Source organism: Scomber japonicus, chromosome 4 (genome assembly GCF_027409825.1).
Source record: "Scomber japonicus isolate fScoJap1 chromosome 4, fScoJap1.pri, whole genome shotgun sequence".
Taxonomy (NCBI): domain Eukaryota; kingdom Metazoa; phylum Chordata; class Actinopteri; order Scombriformes; family Scombridae; genus Scomber; species Scomber japonicus.
The window spans coordinates 22,375,751-22,393,297 of NC_070581.1; the positions used below are offsets into that span (position 1 = coordinate 22,375,751).

General features: G+C 40.6%; 1 protein-coding gene across 1 annotated transcript in view; it reads left to right on the plus strand.

Annotated features, from left to right (window-relative positions):
* The window catches only part of plxnd1 (plexin D1), a 63,715-nt gene that overhangs the window by 11,328 nt on the left and 34,840 nt on the right, over positions 1 to 17,547 (plus strand). Inside the window, exons 5-12 of the mRNA XM_053317448.1 lie at positions 940 to 1,069; positions 3,375 to 3,552; positions 3,802 to 3,910; positions 9,293 to 9,392; positions 11,233 to 11,331; positions 12,946 to 13,035; positions 13,323 to 13,428; positions 15,766 to 15,923. Of these exons, the coding sequence (XP_053173423.1) occupies positions 940 to 1,069; positions 3,375 to 3,552; positions 3,802 to 3,910; positions 9,293 to 9,392; positions 11,233 to 11,331; positions 12,946 to 13,035; positions 13,323 to 13,428; positions 15,766 to 15,923 (970 nt within the window). The remainder of the gene's footprint in view (positions 1 to 939; positions 1,070 to 3,374; positions 3,553 to 3,801; positions 3,911 to 9,292; positions 9,393 to 11,232; positions 11,332 to 12,945; positions 13,036 to 13,322; positions 13,429 to 15,765; positions 15,924 to 17,547) is intronic.

Here is a 17,547-nt window from a genome sequence, read left to right on the forward strand (position 1 = left end):
CTCTTTGGTTTCTCCTGACTCTGAGGTCACTTTGTCCTACAATTCTGCACTGCAGATGAACTGAACTCTGTGCCAACTGCCAGTTCATTAGTGAAGCAAAAGTCAGAGTATGAGGCCACCTTGCTTGTTGAATGCCCTCTCACAATTCTTCTGCCCTAGACATTCATTATACTCACAGATAGGGACACACACACACTGTATGCTCTATGTGTGTTGTCACAGACACACACATTCATGGATGCACGGGTCTGTTGATCTGCATGGATTCAGAATGAGTAGTTTTCTTTTATTCAACCATCGGTAACTGGCCCCTGATCTTAGTGCCTACGGGATGGGTTGCCATAGCAATGTGCGTGACCTAGAGTCAAGTAGTCTCTTGTGTTGAGCCAGACAAACTGACAGGCGAGGTCTGAATGTGACATTAGGAGACCAGACCACCTCATAAATCTGTGGGAAGCAGACCATGAAACCCAATGGTGAGAATTCGTCAACTCCTGGAATGAAATGGAAACATGAAACTTGGTCCTTTTCTTTACAAAGGATAAAATATCAATCTCAAAGTTCTGCATTCACGCACCAGTGTGCTAGTCCAGTAGGTGACTGGGTCTCGATTACCTGCTGCAGCAGTGACAAGCAATTACTATATGTGAGATGATCATATTCTGAGATGGTACATGCTGATGGAAAAACTCTCCACAAATTCTTCATCAACTTTTCAGTTTTCTGTGCAAGCTAACCAGGAAATGTTTTGATTAATTTCTGGATACCAGTTTCTTTTTTGATGTCATCATATATTTTCCTTGGCATATTGAGTACAGGAAACTGTGTAACCTAAAATACCCCTAACATAATCCAGATCTTAAATGTTAAATATCATTCATACTGAACCTAAATTTAACTCAACAAGATTGTGAACTGTCACCCTGTTTCCATGTCCAGATGCACCACCCAGAGGGAATGCACTCAGGGGCTGTCAGCACGTTCCTGGATCAGCATGAGTGAAGGCCCACAGCAGTGTCCGTCCATGACCCTGACACCCCCAGAGATCAGCATCTCTGCAGACATAAAGGTACCTTATTTAACTCCCTCCACATTATTGTTGCCTATGACATTGTCTTCATAAATCAAACAAAATGTGACTGTTGTTATTCATCAAGTTATGGCTGTAATGGAAGCACTGCAGTGCATTTAAAGCTGATGAAACAAGATATTGCAGGACTCCGTTATAACATGACACCTTTCACTATTATTATACTTTCTTTTATTATTACTCTACTGAGATGCCAACACTGCTTGCAACAGCAGCTCCCTCCACTCTCCCAGTACTTCAATGCTCATGTGCTAAATTTTATTCTTGTTGATTCGATGTTCATGTACGATTATGGAAGGAAATGTGTTGCACATTATTATGCACAGTTGTGGTATCTGTATTTGTAAGTCAGTAGCAACAATGAAACCATTAAAAAACATTCATAAAAAGTCACCCCTGCTTAGTTTACAATTAGCATGCCAGATTAGTGTGTTATTGTAATTAGTGCAATTATTAAAGGGTAATCATTTCTCCCTGCAAAGGTGCTGAACCTTTTCTACAAATGGTAATAAAAGTATTAAGTGTCCTTGATTCAAATACATGAATTAACCTGATAAACTGAAATACTGTTGCTGTAAATAAACCAATTTTACTTAATAATTCGAACTTTTGTTTTTGAGTATGTATAAAAAAGTGACAGAACTATTCGCAAGCATGTAACTATGCGTTCTAAATTTGCTTGATTTTGTTTTTTAAAGGTTTTTTAGGCCTTTTACATAGAAGACATGTCGCAGTAGGAAAAGCACATAATAAATGATTGATGGCTGAATTCCATTTAGCTGCTCTAGTTTCAGGGTTGTGGTGTTGTGCATGTTGCCTTACTGTCACACTGCAGTTATGTCTATGGTCACACTGTCATGACTTACTGGGACTGGCTTGAATCATGTATTTTTTTAATTTAATTGGTGGCATCTTTCCAAAGTTGCACATTGACTGATGTCTGTTGATGCACATCTATCATTTCCTGTTGCACAAAATGTTTAAGTACAGTGATTTTTTGTGTTGCAACAGCAAAAATGGAAAATTAGTATATAGTGCATGATGTATTGCTTGTATCAACCACTAACAATATTGTGGAAATTTATAGCAACAAGTAATATTATGAAGATATGAACTGCATGATGCCATCACCTTAACCTGAGTTTCTGTTGTGAAAATGTAAAATTGCAGTGAAACTTTGTCCAAGCTGTGAATTTATATAGACAGAAAAACACACCAGACTCTCCTGCTACACTGACAATGAGCCGGAGAGCAAAATAATCCTCACTGTAGTGTCTTGACTTCGATCACAAGCATCACGTGTCAAAATACCTGTCATATATACTCTTCACCTCTATCTTGCTGTATGGATGTCAAATGGATTTAGGACACAGAGAGACTGTTAGTATTGAGTGCTACATAACAGCAGTCTCACTTTAATTAAACCTGGCAGTGTGATATGTTCTTGCAAAAAAGAGCTTGCGTCATACGTTATTTTTTATGACATGTAAACTGTTGTCTCGCAGTCAATGTATCATGTATCGGATGCATACTAGAAATGTGATAATTAGCTCACTGAATTTTGACACTTGGAATATATTTGACCTTTAATTACAGCTCATAATTAGACGAAGCTGAGAGACGACAGGTCATTAATTGGTTCATTAATTGTGGATATTTTCTTGTTATGTAGGTCAGTTTTAGCCCGGCTGTAATAGATCCACCAGCTGCCCAATTCAGGGGGAGAAAGGAAGCACAGCTCAAGGTCTCCCCAAACAGGAAGCAGCAGGCAGGAAGTCAGGGCCGTAGCCAGGAAATGATCAATTCCACTGAACAATAGAGCAGATTTTTAAGACATGCTAGGACATGTTGGTAGCCACTTCATATCGTTCGTATCTGCTGAGCCACAGAATATGTCATCGTACTCTTCCTCTCCACTTAACAATCTTCGCCTGCCTGCACCCCTCTAATTTTTTTCTCACATTGAATTCATTTAGCTGAAATTCAGTCATGTCAGTGAGGTGTTATGTTTCTCATTATACGTCTGTCATACTTTATCACATAGCCAAATTTAGATGAATATAGCACTATGCCATCTGTTTCTTCATTGCCCATTAGTTTCTCTATCTCCTGAACTCCTGAACAAACTTGAAGTAATATGAACGCCATTTTCCCTTTTCTGAGACATACTGTACGTACAGTGGATTTGATTACACGTGTGTGGGCATGCAGGATTGATTTTGTAATTAATTTCTGTTATGATGAGTTGTGTATATTTATAGGCCTGTGCCTGTTTCTGTCTTAGGATGTCGGCATTCTGATAAACGGCAGTGTTCCTGATCTGGTCGGCTCCCAGGTGGAGTGTGAATATGGGCCGGGGTTTTCTACAGCTGCCACAGTGCACCTGGACTCCGGTCCAGCTCAGATCCAGACCTGTCCCCTGCTCCCTCGGGAAAACTACCAACCAATCCCCCTTGGCACAGGTGAGACTGCGAACAGTCATCTATTTGGCTTCATGCCAGCCACATCTCTCCACACAATACAGTGTGTGATTCATTTTTCCTTATCTACAAGATGCTGCGCTGCTTTAGAACAAATGTAATTTCCCCTTTCATCGTTCAAAACGCAACAAAGTCAGTGTAGCTTGAGGATGGTTGGATATCTAGTTTGGTGTCACGACAGCCATACCAAGTTGAATACATGAATTATGTTTCATGCTTTTGTTTCTGCAGATCATCTGACTGTTTCTGTGGCGATAAAAGTGAACGGCACATCCGTAGTTTCTGGTGACTTCATCATCTATGACTGTGAGAGGACTGGAATAATACACCCAAAGACGTCGTAAGTCACACATCTACTGTCCCAGCTGTTTATCGCAAATTTTTCAGGGTTTGGTAAAACTCTAGCAATTTACATCATTCTGACCCCACGTGTCCAAATTAATTCAGTTTTAGACGCAGTGTTGGAAAGTAACTGTTAGCAAGATTATGCTTAAAAACAGTGGATGTTACTTGCATGATGTGTTGTGCAGTTCTCTATGGCACACAAAGGATTTGTACAGACGTCAAATTTCATTAATTAGCTGTCAATTCAGTGCAGTCAATTTCTACAATGGGAACATTTTTCCCATCAGCAAAAGCTACTATTTCCTCATGATTAAACTAGTGGTTACCAACCTTTTTTGCTTATAAAGCAGTATAATTGTCACATTTTCAGTTTCTAGTTGTAGTGGAGTTATTAGAAGTTCCACCAAAGAGTGACATGCCCCTTTAATCTAAACTGAAAAAAGTGCAAAAATGAATATAATGTTGTGTGGCAGGAATGTAGCAGTTTTTTTCTTCTCTCCTTCCCCCATCAATCATTTCACAACCTCTCCAATTTATCTTGTGACCCTTTTCCACTGGAGTAAAAATCTGTATATAAAGTAGATAAAAATAGCTCCACCTCAACCAGCTACAACAGTAACATGCTGCTTACACATTATTGCATCAGTATAAACAATCTACCTCTATTATAATAATAATAATATCCGTCACAGGGGTAATTATTCTGCATAGTGAGTGCTTTTGGTGTTTTAAAGCTAATTTTGCTGATAATACCTCTGTAGTTGGATATTGAATGCAGGGCTTGTAATTGAGCAATTACACATGGCTGTACCTCTACTTACACCACTGCTCATATGCTTTCATTTATTCACTGGCTATTTGGTATATAGGAGATTCCTCAAAACAAACCTTCCTAAATGAGACCTAAATACCAATAAACTACAGTCAACCATAAACGGAAGGGCTCTGCTAAACTAAAACATCACTCAATGTTGGCGAAATGTCAGTTTGAGTTTCTGTGGCACTGTAGTGCATATTTAGCTGGAAGCTGAAAGAACAGCAAAGCTTCTCTACTCTGTTTGTCTCTAAGGCCTTTCCGCTTTGTCCCGAGCTTCCTCTCATATTTTTTCCCCTGCTTACTATTTAGGCCTCAGCGGGTAAATATTACCGACACGTCTTCTTGGAGGGCTTATTGTATATTTGGCTTGCTCAAGGTTTTTCAGTGCAGGATCAAATGTGGGATTAATATGCTGTAAACGTTAAGCCAAAGGAAATTGGATATGTATGTCTGGCTGCTCATGTTGATGTTTGTTTTTTGTGAAGGACTGCAACTTGTATGGCCTGGTCACAAAGAGGGTTTTCTCATATCTGGAGGCAATCCATCTGGCTTCTTTCTGCATGTTGGACCATCCACTTTATCTGATGGGCAAATCTTAGGCTCAGAGGAGAGTCAGACATCAGTCCATGTGTGTGTGTGTGTTTGAGCATTTGGGTGTGTCCCTTTTGTTCACTTTTTGAAAACAGTCTTAAGGTGTGAACACAGCAGTTGAAGCTACATTAGTGCAAGACTGCACCCAATATGTGCACGTGGCCCTGGTGCTCGGTGAGGTCCAGGAGTGTGAAATTAGACGATGGTTTGTTGAAGGTGATAATGAGCAAAGTGCCATTCTCACAGGATGAGCATTGGGCTGCAAACTGTGGAGCTGCTATACTCTATCTGATTTTAATCACTTCAAGCTGTTTTTTTTAATAATCCCTAAAGACAGTCTTATGAGCCACTTCTCCTTAATGAAACCCGACACTGCAGCCTCTTTCTTTCTTGCTTCACGGAAAAAGAGCCATCTCTCAGTTTTTTTCATGTGGTATAGCAACAACATCCAAAAATTGCACAATTTTACATGTCATCTGTTATTAGACAATGATTTTAGCACAAAGCTTTCACACCGAAATCAGCATAAAAGTAAGTTTATTGTCATATTGCAAAATGTGTCATCCCAAGTTGCTTTAGTGTGAGATTTAATTATTTCAACAAAAACTATTTTCTTTATTTTTGAAAGATGTCAGTGGACATTTTTATTCAGCTACTTAGCTGTTAGCAGTAAGCATAACAGGGTGAGACAATGTCAGCAGCGTGACTCTGGATGCTTAGCAAATTCAAATTTAAGGAATTATTGAAAATATAAATCTCTTTTCCAAGATAGATTTATTCAGATTGCTATTTGCAATACATAAATTGACAAAATACAATATTACTAAACTGAGAATGACTAAAGCAATCAATGCCAGCCAAGAAAAGCGATCAGCCTACAGTTGAACAGATGCCTGTAACCTTTAAAGGGGCATTCCACCAATTTAACAAATTAATATTAGTTGTTTTGTTGTGAAGATATGGCTCAGCATGTGAAAACAGTTGTATGATGTCTTCCATGACTCTGAAGGGAGCCTTTTAAACTCTGAGAATGTAATCCTGATGATGTCATCCAAGTTATCTCAAATTGAGCTTGTGAATTAAATTATTTAACAGAAAGCATGTCTTGTGAACTTGGGGGTAGAGTGAGATGTGAGTAGGATGTCAGTGTTTACCAGTTGGAGAGTGGCTGATGAAAGATGCTATTAAGTTGCATAATAGAAAGCATAGGATTCAATTTTGACCTTCAATTTGATGTCTCTCAGCACTGCCCAGGATTAATCAGGATAAACACGTTCGAAATTAATATCATCCAAGGATGTAGCAAAAAGAAAGTTAATGCTACATTTATCTTCATCAAGGTAAATGATGCACTGTATCATTATTTTATTTGAGTTTGAACAATATTTCACCACAGTGGAGGAAAGTTGCAGATTTTTAGCTTCAAGAGCACTTTATTTATATTTTTATGGTATGACAACTGTGTGTTGTGTGTTGCATGTTGCGTGTTCATCAGAGAGTACATGCTAACCCTAACTGTGTCATCTCCCATGATGGTCTATTCAAAATGGTCACTAAGCAAAGTATTAATGGCATTCCACTCTCACCAAACAGCCCAGTAGGACGACCACTTAACCTGCCCTCTCACTCTGTTTCTCTCACTCTCTTTATGTCACACACAAACACACTCTCTCTCTCTCTCTCTCTCTCTCTCTCTCTCTCGCTCTCATTCTGTCTGTTTTATATGCTTTCTATTTCTCTCTCAGTGTCTCAGGTTTTAACACCTTTTTTTTCCCCCGTTTTCTCGTATGTCTCTGTCGGTTTGCTCCCGACTCTGTCCCTCTCTGTCACTCCCCCTGAAACCGATCTTTTCTTCTGAATGTACTTCTCTTTGACAGAGACGTGATTGAGGATGTGTGTTTAACCGCTGTGTCCACTGAGAGGCCCTGAGAGTGTGAGCCTGACTGTGTATTTAGTGTGTGTGTATGTGTGTATGTGTGTATGGTCATTATGACTAGGGGTGGGCAGTGTCACGGGGTATTTACTGTCGGTGTTAGGTCAAGCATAGAGAGTGAGTTTGTGAACAATCTGTGTGTAGGTGTGTGTGTGTGTGTGTGTAGGTGTGTGTGTGCATGTATGTGTGTGTGGGTGGTAGTGTATAGGTGTTTTAGTAGGACAAAAAGGGAGTCAGGGAAAACAGAAAAGCTGCAGCTGATAAGAGCCTTGAGGGGCCGTCTGCTTCTAATCAGTGCACACACACACAGACACACAAACGCACACACACACACACATACACACACACACACACACACACACACACACACGTGCTCACACACACACTCCATTTCTCCTCAGAGTGCTGCTATCACTGGAGGCGCTATCATTCCTAGTGTGGGACATCTGTCTCTTCCTGGAGGCAATATAGTGACACACTCCACACACACCCACAGACACAGACACATATTGCACATACTGTACAGTGGAGGTGCTCCACTTAAGGTAGTTTATCTGGAAGACACACACACACACACACACACACACAACCACACACACACACACACACCATGCATTTGTACTCCATTGACAATGAGGACTAATTCAACCCATATCCCCCCAAACACTGCCCTTAATCTCCTCAAGTCTGAGTTTAACACCTACCCAATCCTAAATGGTAGATCACAGAAATAACAAAAATTGATTTTCGTATATGTTTAAATCGAGGTGGTGACAGAAATTTCAGAGATTAATATCTCAAAACATCAAATTAAAACTGTGTGGCTAGAAACCACCACGGACACAACCCTCCAACCTAAACCTGCTCCTAAGCTTAAAGTATGAAGCTGGTGACATTCTATATTTAGATTACTGTAAACAAATCAACATAAAATCAAAAATGCAAAATGACCAGCTGTCAGACTTCTCTACCCTATGTGTGGTGCTGCATCTGAAGTCTTTCAGTGCCCACTGAGGATCTTTCAAACTCATCACGTATGTTTCACCTTTTGGCTAATTCATGTATTAAATCAGCTGGGTGCTGCAGTTTTTAGCGAACGTTACTCAAACAGGAATATATAGTTTATGTTGATGACTGGAGCTGCAGATTTGGTGCTCTAGCGAGTATTCACAGCAGCAGTACTGTGTATGAAGTATTGACTCAAAATAAACTACAGCGGGCATGTTCTTAATATTAGAAATAAATTGTTCTTCGGTACAAAGAGTTTGTGCACATTAGTTTGTTTAGTCTCCGGGGAGTAGTTCTGTTTAAGGCAGACACCACTGTGCGTGAATGCGGAAAATGTCACCCAGTACGACCGTGTAGCTCATTGACGTATTTTTAATCGTTTTTGGACAACAACAAAGTTCTGCAGATCATTTCATTGTTTGACTATACACTAGAGATTTTGTTGACAGCAAGAAAAATATAGGAAATCACCAGCTGTATCCCCCAGTTTGAGGAACTTAAGGACTGTGCAGAAAGTCCCCACTTTACAAAAACATACAGTTGCAGCTTTCACACTCCCCACAAGTCACTCCCACCCAGCAGTTTGTAAAGGGGGCATGTTTTGAACAGATGAATGTGAACTCTGGGGAGTCTACAAGCTACATGCCAAAATATCCTCACTTTGTTCAATGTAACTTCCAAAAAGTTAGAAATACAGGAGACTCACACACACATATTATAATTTCCCACTCTTACTGTTTATATAGAAGCTCTTTGTTTCATCTGGCCCAGTTTGACCTCCTGGCTGTCTGTGTTGTAACTGTTGAATGAATGCATCTGCTCCTGTGACTAATCATTACTTCATTTTATTAAAGTTAAACTTTTATGCCTGTAATCAGTTTGGCATCTCAGTTTGTGTTCCGCTCCAAATGAATCATAGTAACAGACTGTATTAATGTGTGTGAACGGCAAAAAATAGAGCACATTCGGCAAGCTTTCATCCTTATTTCTCAACTCTTTCCATGCATGTGTTTCTCCATCTGTGTCAGATGTGTGAGCTGCCTGAGCACCAGGTGGAAGTGTTACTGGGACCAAGAGAAGCACCTATGTGTCTCCAGTAAAGATGAGTCAATGCACAACCTGCTGGAGGTGAGTAATTCTCCTTTTTAAAAATTCATCAACCAAACAGACGTTCAGAGGAACTCATACTGTAATGCAGACATTTCTGTCCAACATCTCCAAGTGTGCTGTAATGATCTGAGTCCAGACAGGTTAGGCAAGAGCAATCATGTCGTAATTCTTTGTGAGTTTACAAGTATCTCAATTACAGTATGTAGAAATGTTGAAACCTCAGGGGGTTCTGGTTTAACAGGCTCAAACCAGGGAAAGGTACCATTTTAGTGCTCCTCTGACCTCCTGTAAAGTTTCTCTTTTAGCATGTGAGAGAATGGATTCACTGTGTCCCTGTTTTTCTAGGGAATTACTAAATGTCAAGCCTGCTGGTTGCTAGCGAAGAGATGAACCCACACCCACATTTTCAGTTATGGTTTTATGTATAATAATAATAATAATAACTTGTTTATATAGCACCTTTTAAGTGCTATATAAAAGCAAAGGCAGGATACTCAGAAGGCAAAATCACAGCAGAAAGATAAACATTGAGGCTGAACAATAGCAAGACAAAATGGTAAAAACACTGCAAAGAGAAGACAGAGGGATGATGAAAGATGAAGATGGAAAAACAAGACAAACAGTAAAAGATGTAAATATGAATAAATACAAATTAACAGAATAAAAGCAATAAGAAGATGACATCACATAAAAGCAAGTCTATAAAAATAAGTCGCTGATTCTGTGAGTCTTATCTCCTCAGGCAAGTCGTTCCAAAGCTGAAGAGCCCTGAGGGTAAAAGCATGGTCACATTTAGATTTAAAGCTTGACAGCCAGAATGTCCCCACCTGAGGATCTAAGGTTGCAAACGGGCTCAAATGGGGTCAGACATGCTTTAAAAATGATTAGTGAACTCTTAGTCACTATCTCTCTCTATCATTTTAGGAGTAGTTAGTGGCTGTACAAATGGTTTATGTAGATATGCTTGTAGTATGCTCATAGTATGTTTGGGAATATAAAGCCCTGTGAGGGTGTAAACTACTCTGAAAAACAAACAGTGTAGTAGGGTTGGCACAAGCGCTTGAAAAATTATCTGAAGTTTATCCAAAACTAGCATGGAAACCAATTAAAGCTCCCCAGACACCGCTTTCCTTTGTGCGTGTTTCTTACAACATCAAGACCTAATCAGCCATCCTATTATTCCTGTCCCCTCTGGAGTTTTATTGCTCTGCCAGGTCCCATGACCTGTGTGAGGAGGCATCCTCGAGGCAGATTTTGACCTGCAACCATGGGGGTCTGTCTGTGTCCCACTCACACCACTGGTCCCAGTTAGATGGGAAAGGATGTGACTCACACTCCATTGGTCAGCTGCTTTTCAAAGTGTTGTTGTTGTGTTCATTGCTAATCTGTATATCACAAGACCTTCTGAAAAGGGAAACAGCTCTTTTTGTTAAACAGTTGCTTTTTTTTTAGGCGTGCCGTTTCAGGTCCCAAGATACAGAAAAACAAACATATTAAAGAAAGCTCAAGAGGCTTCTGCTTTTTTAATCACTTTCTATTTCAATTTTAGCTTCTTTTTAAACAATAAAAAACATTATTAGGTCTTTGTAATGTAGGTCATGAGGAGATGAGGAGGTGGGTTTTTTCCTGTTCTGCTGAGCCCATCACAGTGTCCGGTGGGTCTGTTTTTCGAATCCCTCATCGTCTCTCTATTTGAAGCTATTGTTGTTTCCCTCAGACCGAGACTTCACCCTCTCATTTCCTTCTCCTTCAGATAAACAGGACAGGTATTTTGGGTTGCGGATGTGTGCAGGGGAGCCATTGTTTTCTTTAACTCCTATATGTCACTTCCTGCCCCTACACTCCTTCTTCATTGCAGAAGGCAGATTCCTGCCCCAGCCTGGTTGCCACAGAGGTTGCTCCATCACCATCAGGAATGATCCAGGACTTCACCTTATCCCTGATCAACATCCAGGAGGTATGGCAGAAGACTCCCAGCTATGGAGCTGGACTTGGAATTTGTCCAAAATGCTTGTTGTGAAAATGATTGGAATAAAACAGAAGCATATGGTGTGTTTGCTTCAAGCTGAGTTAAACACAGATGGATATTTGTGTGCTGTGATTTGGGTCAATGAATGAGTGAAACGTGGTGTAGGGTGATCTCCATGTTGTAAGACTGAGATGAGAATGAAGAATGAGCAAGTATCTTTATGCTTATGTGGCTCACTGCTCAGCTGTCTGGGCCCACCACGGCTCCGGTATCTAACTGTGACTAGCTGAGTTGTGTCTTTGTCAGCACAGTGTACAATGAGCTAGTCGGTCTGAGGCAGCACACCTGGCAGGAGCTTTATTTTGCTTGTGTTCATTTTAAATACCAATAGTCCTTCCAGATCAGTTTTTTAAACTCCTATTCTCATCCTTAATCCACGCTGAGCGAGTCAGACGCTGATCCTGCATCACTGATAAGGACACGACGGGGATCCTCTAAAAATTCCAGTGCTGACTAGTTGCCAGGCGTGGTCAGTCATACGCCTAACCCTGGCTGGCCTTTCGAGCCCTCTCCTGGTGTGTTGCTATGGTGACAGACATTGAGTCACATACAAACACACGTACACACACACACGTCCTCAGGGCAGCCAGGATATGATTGGCTATTCATGCTCCTCTTCAGTGTAATTATCAAAGTTTATACAAACGGACACTGTTTGAGTAACGTCTTCATCTTGTCAACGAGTCACGATGGCAGGAAATATATGTCAGTCATATTTGTTGTTCTCTGGAAAAAAAGGAAGCATAGCTGTCACTCAGACCCTTGTGGAATTTGTGGTCAGTTTGGTTTTGGTTTGGTTCCCACATTATTACCAACTGTGACCTTTAGAATGAATAAGATTAGATTAAACTGTGATAAGCAGTCTTACTAAAACACTTAAAATTTGTCCCCCAGTATTTATCGGTTCTCAGACTGGAGGGAACATTTCAAAATGTGGTATGTTGGAGTTTTTCTGGTGAAAAAGTACCAGCCAGATGCCAGGAAAATCAAGCTTCTCTGGTGTCTAAAAGTACCCAGAAAATAGCAGTTCTGAAGAAGAGGACAATCAAAGTAGAACAATTTAAGTTGGCTGGATTCACAGACTAATGATTTCATCCACTTTAAGTACTTCTCCTTTACTAGCTTTACCTATCTTAGCTTCTTTATGTTCCATATAGTTTGGCTCAGTTAGACTCAGGGCAATCATTTTATGAAGAATGAATTCATATTCATTACGCTGGCTCCCCGATGACTTGCTGAGGTGTGGGAGTCCAGATGTTTATGAATATGAATTTTGAATGGATTGCATCTTTTCCTGGCAGGGACAATTACTGTGGGTTATTTCAGTTTCCTGGTACTCTAAATCTTTCGGAGTTGTCAATTGTTACCAGACATGTTGGAGCAGGCATTTCTTTTCAGAAACTTTCTCCTTCTTTCCATTGGTGTGATGCTGCATATTATAGTAGTGATGATATCATTCGGAAAACAGCATAATATCACAGTTTGTTTGTTTATAAGTGTTTAAATCCAGCATTTTGTATAAATACGTGCTTTGCATAATAGGGGGAGAAGCTGGAGTGTGACTTTGGGACAGATCAGCGATATGAGGCAACATGGCTGAACAGCTCGACAGTCAAGTGCAGTGGAGTAACAGTAAGTATAGACAATGACCTACCAGAAATAAGTAGTCAGTCAATTTGCCTAAGAATCACTTAAGCTCTACCTCAGTTACTGTGTATTTATTGGTTCTGTGTGTTCATTATTGTTAGGTTTAAGCCCAGTTTGTAAGTTGTTTTGACACAATTATTTTAAACCCTTGTTTATAAGTTGACTAAGAACCTATTATTATCTAGAGCAACAGCAAGAGGGAGTAAATGACATAGAGTCGCAGCGAGAGGATGCTCAACATTCTTTTTTTAAAACTGTTTCTGTTCATGTAGCTGTCCACTAATCAGAGGAGTCACATTTACCATCTCAACCTGAGGAGGAGAGGATACTTTAATGGACAGGCGAACGTTTTCATTGACAGCCCTCAGCCCATGAAAGGTAAGACATTGCACTGTAGACAAAAAACACACAAAACCCCAAAAACATGCAAAACACAATTGCCATTTGCAGCACTTCAGTTGTTTGCTCAGCTCTCCCGTATTTGTGGTGTAATTATACAGTCGAGAAAAACAAGACAGAATCTGACATTGCTGCCTCTGCTGCTCCTAGAATACATTTCACCTGTGCGCAAATGTTTTCTGATGAGATTGTTGGATTTGATTAAACCGGGAGAAAAATAAAGACTCACTTGCAGGGACAAACAGTGTTAGACTGCCTGTCACTTGCAATAATAGTAGTTTGTGCATTAGAACACATAATTTGCCAACAACCAGTAATTTACCATAATATCATATTCTGCTACCGTCTAATTACACATAATGATTATAGAACATAGCTGCAATTTAAGGTGTTATCAATGCCTCTTACAAACCATGTCCGTATGTATTGTTGCGAATACAATTTGAGCTCCATGACAACAGTGAGATGATGAAAAATGGTGTATGTGTTGTTGAACTTGGCGTATTGTCTGTAGTGCAGCTACAAGCCAGGCCTTGCCTATCCCAGTCCCAGATGTGCTGTTCACAGACCATGTGTCTACCATGTGAACAACAGCACTGGGCCGTTGCCAGACACTCCACACTGTTAACGGACATGACGGTCGCTCCATAACATGCAGAGTCATCAAATTTTAAAGAGACACACACTTAATCACACACGTGCAGTGCGCATACACACTGCAGTGTGCACACAAATGCATGCACAGATGCACATGCAGTGATGCAAATGGGACTTCTCACTGGGAGGCACAATGGAACACGAACATAATCATCTGTTTCTCACTGGCTTTGTTCTCCGCCACTTCACTAGCTCTGTTTTTTTTTTTTTTTTGGTTTATTTTTATAGACATGAATATATCATCCGGCAAATACTTGTTGTTGTTTATTTAGAGCAGACAGCCCATATGGTTCATATACACAGGGTTGGGAGGGTTACTTTAAACGATACAGTTACTAGTTGCCTGTTAAAAAATGTAGTCAGTAACGTAATCCAAGTACCACAATATTAAAGTAATGTAACTTGATTACTTTCCATTACTTTAGGATTAGTGCAATACCAAATACAATAAGGAGTTCAGCACAAAATTGGCCACTTTCTATTAAAATAAAAACATCTAATTGACAAAAACCAGTGCAAATTCCCACAAGCAGTTACTGTAGGGTGGAGATGTTAATGTGTTCAGAGAGTTGGCATCAACTAAGGGTGAAATCTTCGGTCAGACTCTGGGTGTACTAAAAATAATTTCAGCTCTGATGGAGCTCAGGGTCATCCATAAATTCTGCTTTATTATAAACAATCCCACGCAGAAACTTGAGTCTGTGTGTAACAGCTAATCTGTGTAAATGTGCAACAGAACATTAATTGCATTAAACATTAAAAACATTAAATTTGGTGTTAATGAAGTTACCTTCTGTACCTCGTGCGTAAATGCGCACAGCCTCTTTCTCAGTTTGGAGACACACTTATTGTTTCGACTGCTGTATGATGCTGCAGCCAAGTGTGACATACGGCCATCTGCGTGTTGCACTCAGCTGCAGATTAGCGAAGACTAAGTAGAAATAAAATGAAGCAGATAGCGGGTACAAATACTGTGCAATTCACAGTACTGTAACATTCTCAGGTAAAACCTCTGTTGAAACAGTGCCTGGCCCGCTGGCTGTGTGATGTCTGAGTCTGAGTTTTCTTTGACTCATTCAGTATTGAAAGTGTTTGGTGACCAGTGACCCACTGTCAGGTCAACAAGTTACGCATACACAGTGGAGAGCAGTAATGTAAGCAGTAACGTAAGCGATATGTTGTTATCAACTCAAGCTGTCTTTTAACTACGAGTCTTTGGGAGTGATGCAGGACGTAACAAACATCCCTGCCAACTTTTAAGTGTGTGAGGTGTGTGTCATGCTGTATCATCCTCTACTCAGACCATCATGGATCAGACAGATATTTTTCCCTTTTGCTTTTGCTCTTCTCACATTTGGGACTTTTACAGTGCATGGTAGTATAAAGTTCTTTATTGTAAAATGTGTAAAATTGAGATCCTTCTAAAAATATACCTGTAATCCCTATAAGTATGTTTTTCTGTAACTATAGAGGAATACAGTTACCTTTTTACGCCGTTACATATATTCCGTTGCTCCCCAAGCCTGCATATACACTATAAAAAGACTTACAAGAACACAGTACCTTAAGTTAACCAGACAAGGAAAATACTTTTCAGTAATGTTGTGTTACAATAATAATTGTCTCTCTTTCTCTCTCCTACCTCCCGTTTCCCCCTAGTGGAGGTATACAACTGTGGAGTGGATAGTTCTGATTGTTCTCAGTGCTGGGGCCGGGAGGATCAGGGACACCTCTGTGCCTGGTGTGAAAACAGCTGTAGGCAGAGGGATGACTGCCAGCCATTCAAAGATCAATGTCCAACTCCTGAGATCCACAAGGTGAGATCACATGTATGAATGTTCCTTTCGGTTCCTTTCTGTAGCTCCCCGGCTGTATTTTCAAGCCATAAAATGATGAATCATGGGGTCACTCACATGGTGCGTTGCCCCTATGCCCTGTCTGTCCAGTGTCAGCTGCTGAGGGAATGTTTGAATAGAGTCTCATTAAAGCAGTTCAGTATGTAATAACACTAACACTCACTTAGCCACAGCCGTCAGGGGACAAAACCGAGTCGATCTGAAATCACTCAGGAGGGCATGGGAACACCTTCTGCCCTGGGTAACTACAGTATGTGTTTAAACTGTGTGGATAGGGTATGAAAGCTATATATGTAGGGCTCTTTGTGTTGAAAGCCTCAGAGACTAAAAGAAAGCAAACAAGAACCATGAGGGGTTTTGGATTTGCAACCACAATAAGATCAAAACCACACTGGTAAAAGGAATTAAGGATTGTTTATCTTTCATGAGATCAGACTGTGGTCACGTCAAAACGATCATCCTGATTACCGGCAGAGCCTTTCTTGAAACTGTTTATGGAGCTCATTTGAATGATCATATTTATTTGTTTGTCCAACTGTAATAGAAGTGTGTTTAGAGCTAACCTTTTCTGCTTCTGCCGAACGTTGTATCAGCACAGCCACGATAGGCGGTCATGGGAAGCACGGCTCACATGAGACCCAGTCGGCCTGAACTTCCTGTAGATAAAACCTGGTCGGCCCAGGAGAATAAGCAAGCAGAACAAAGCAGGCGGACACACACACACATACTCTCTCTCACACACACACGCAGAGGCCCGCAATCTGTCACACAAATAGGCCATATTGAAGCATTCGCGATTATCCCTCATTCTTTGTAGCTGTCAGCATACTGTGACTAACAGGATGCACTGTGAGAGTCTAACTTATGTGGACTTCTTACGTGACTGAAGTTAGCTGGGCTGAGATTCTTTATGCGTGGGTAGACTTTTGTTGCAATACTCTCTCTCTCTCTCTCTCTCTCTCTCTCTCTCTCTCTCTCTCTCTCTCTCTCTCTCTCTCTCTCTCTCTCTCTCTCTCTCTCTCTCTCTCTCTCTCTCTCTCTCTCTCTCTCTCTCTCTCTCACTCTCTCTCTCTCTCTCTCTCTCTCCTTATCTCCCTCTCTCTGTCTCTAACACATACACACACACTCTCTCCCACCGGCTCTCTCAGGAGAGCAACGGGTTGCAGAAAGGATACTGGGGCTGTGGTTCGGTGGGGTGTGTGATGCAATGCTTTGGCAGCCACGTTTTCCCAGAGAATCCACAGGGGTTTGAACCCGAGTACTCCAGCTTACAGAGGAAAAAATCAGCTCCCCTTAAACATTCACACACACTCATACTGAGGCAGCTCTTTCTTATATAGTCCTGGTGACTGTGTGTACAGCTTAGATAATAAAACATGTTTTTCTTGCTTTGCTTTGCCACTTACAATCTCTATCACATGTTACAAGCACTGAAATGTCAATAATATGTAGGAGGACTTCATTATACCCTTAACTTTGCCATGTGCCACTTAATTGTGAAAAATGCCCTCTATTCAATGCATTGACGTAAGACAATGAAGACATTTGTTATCTCTGCAGGCCCTTTATTCTCATGCTATGTGTG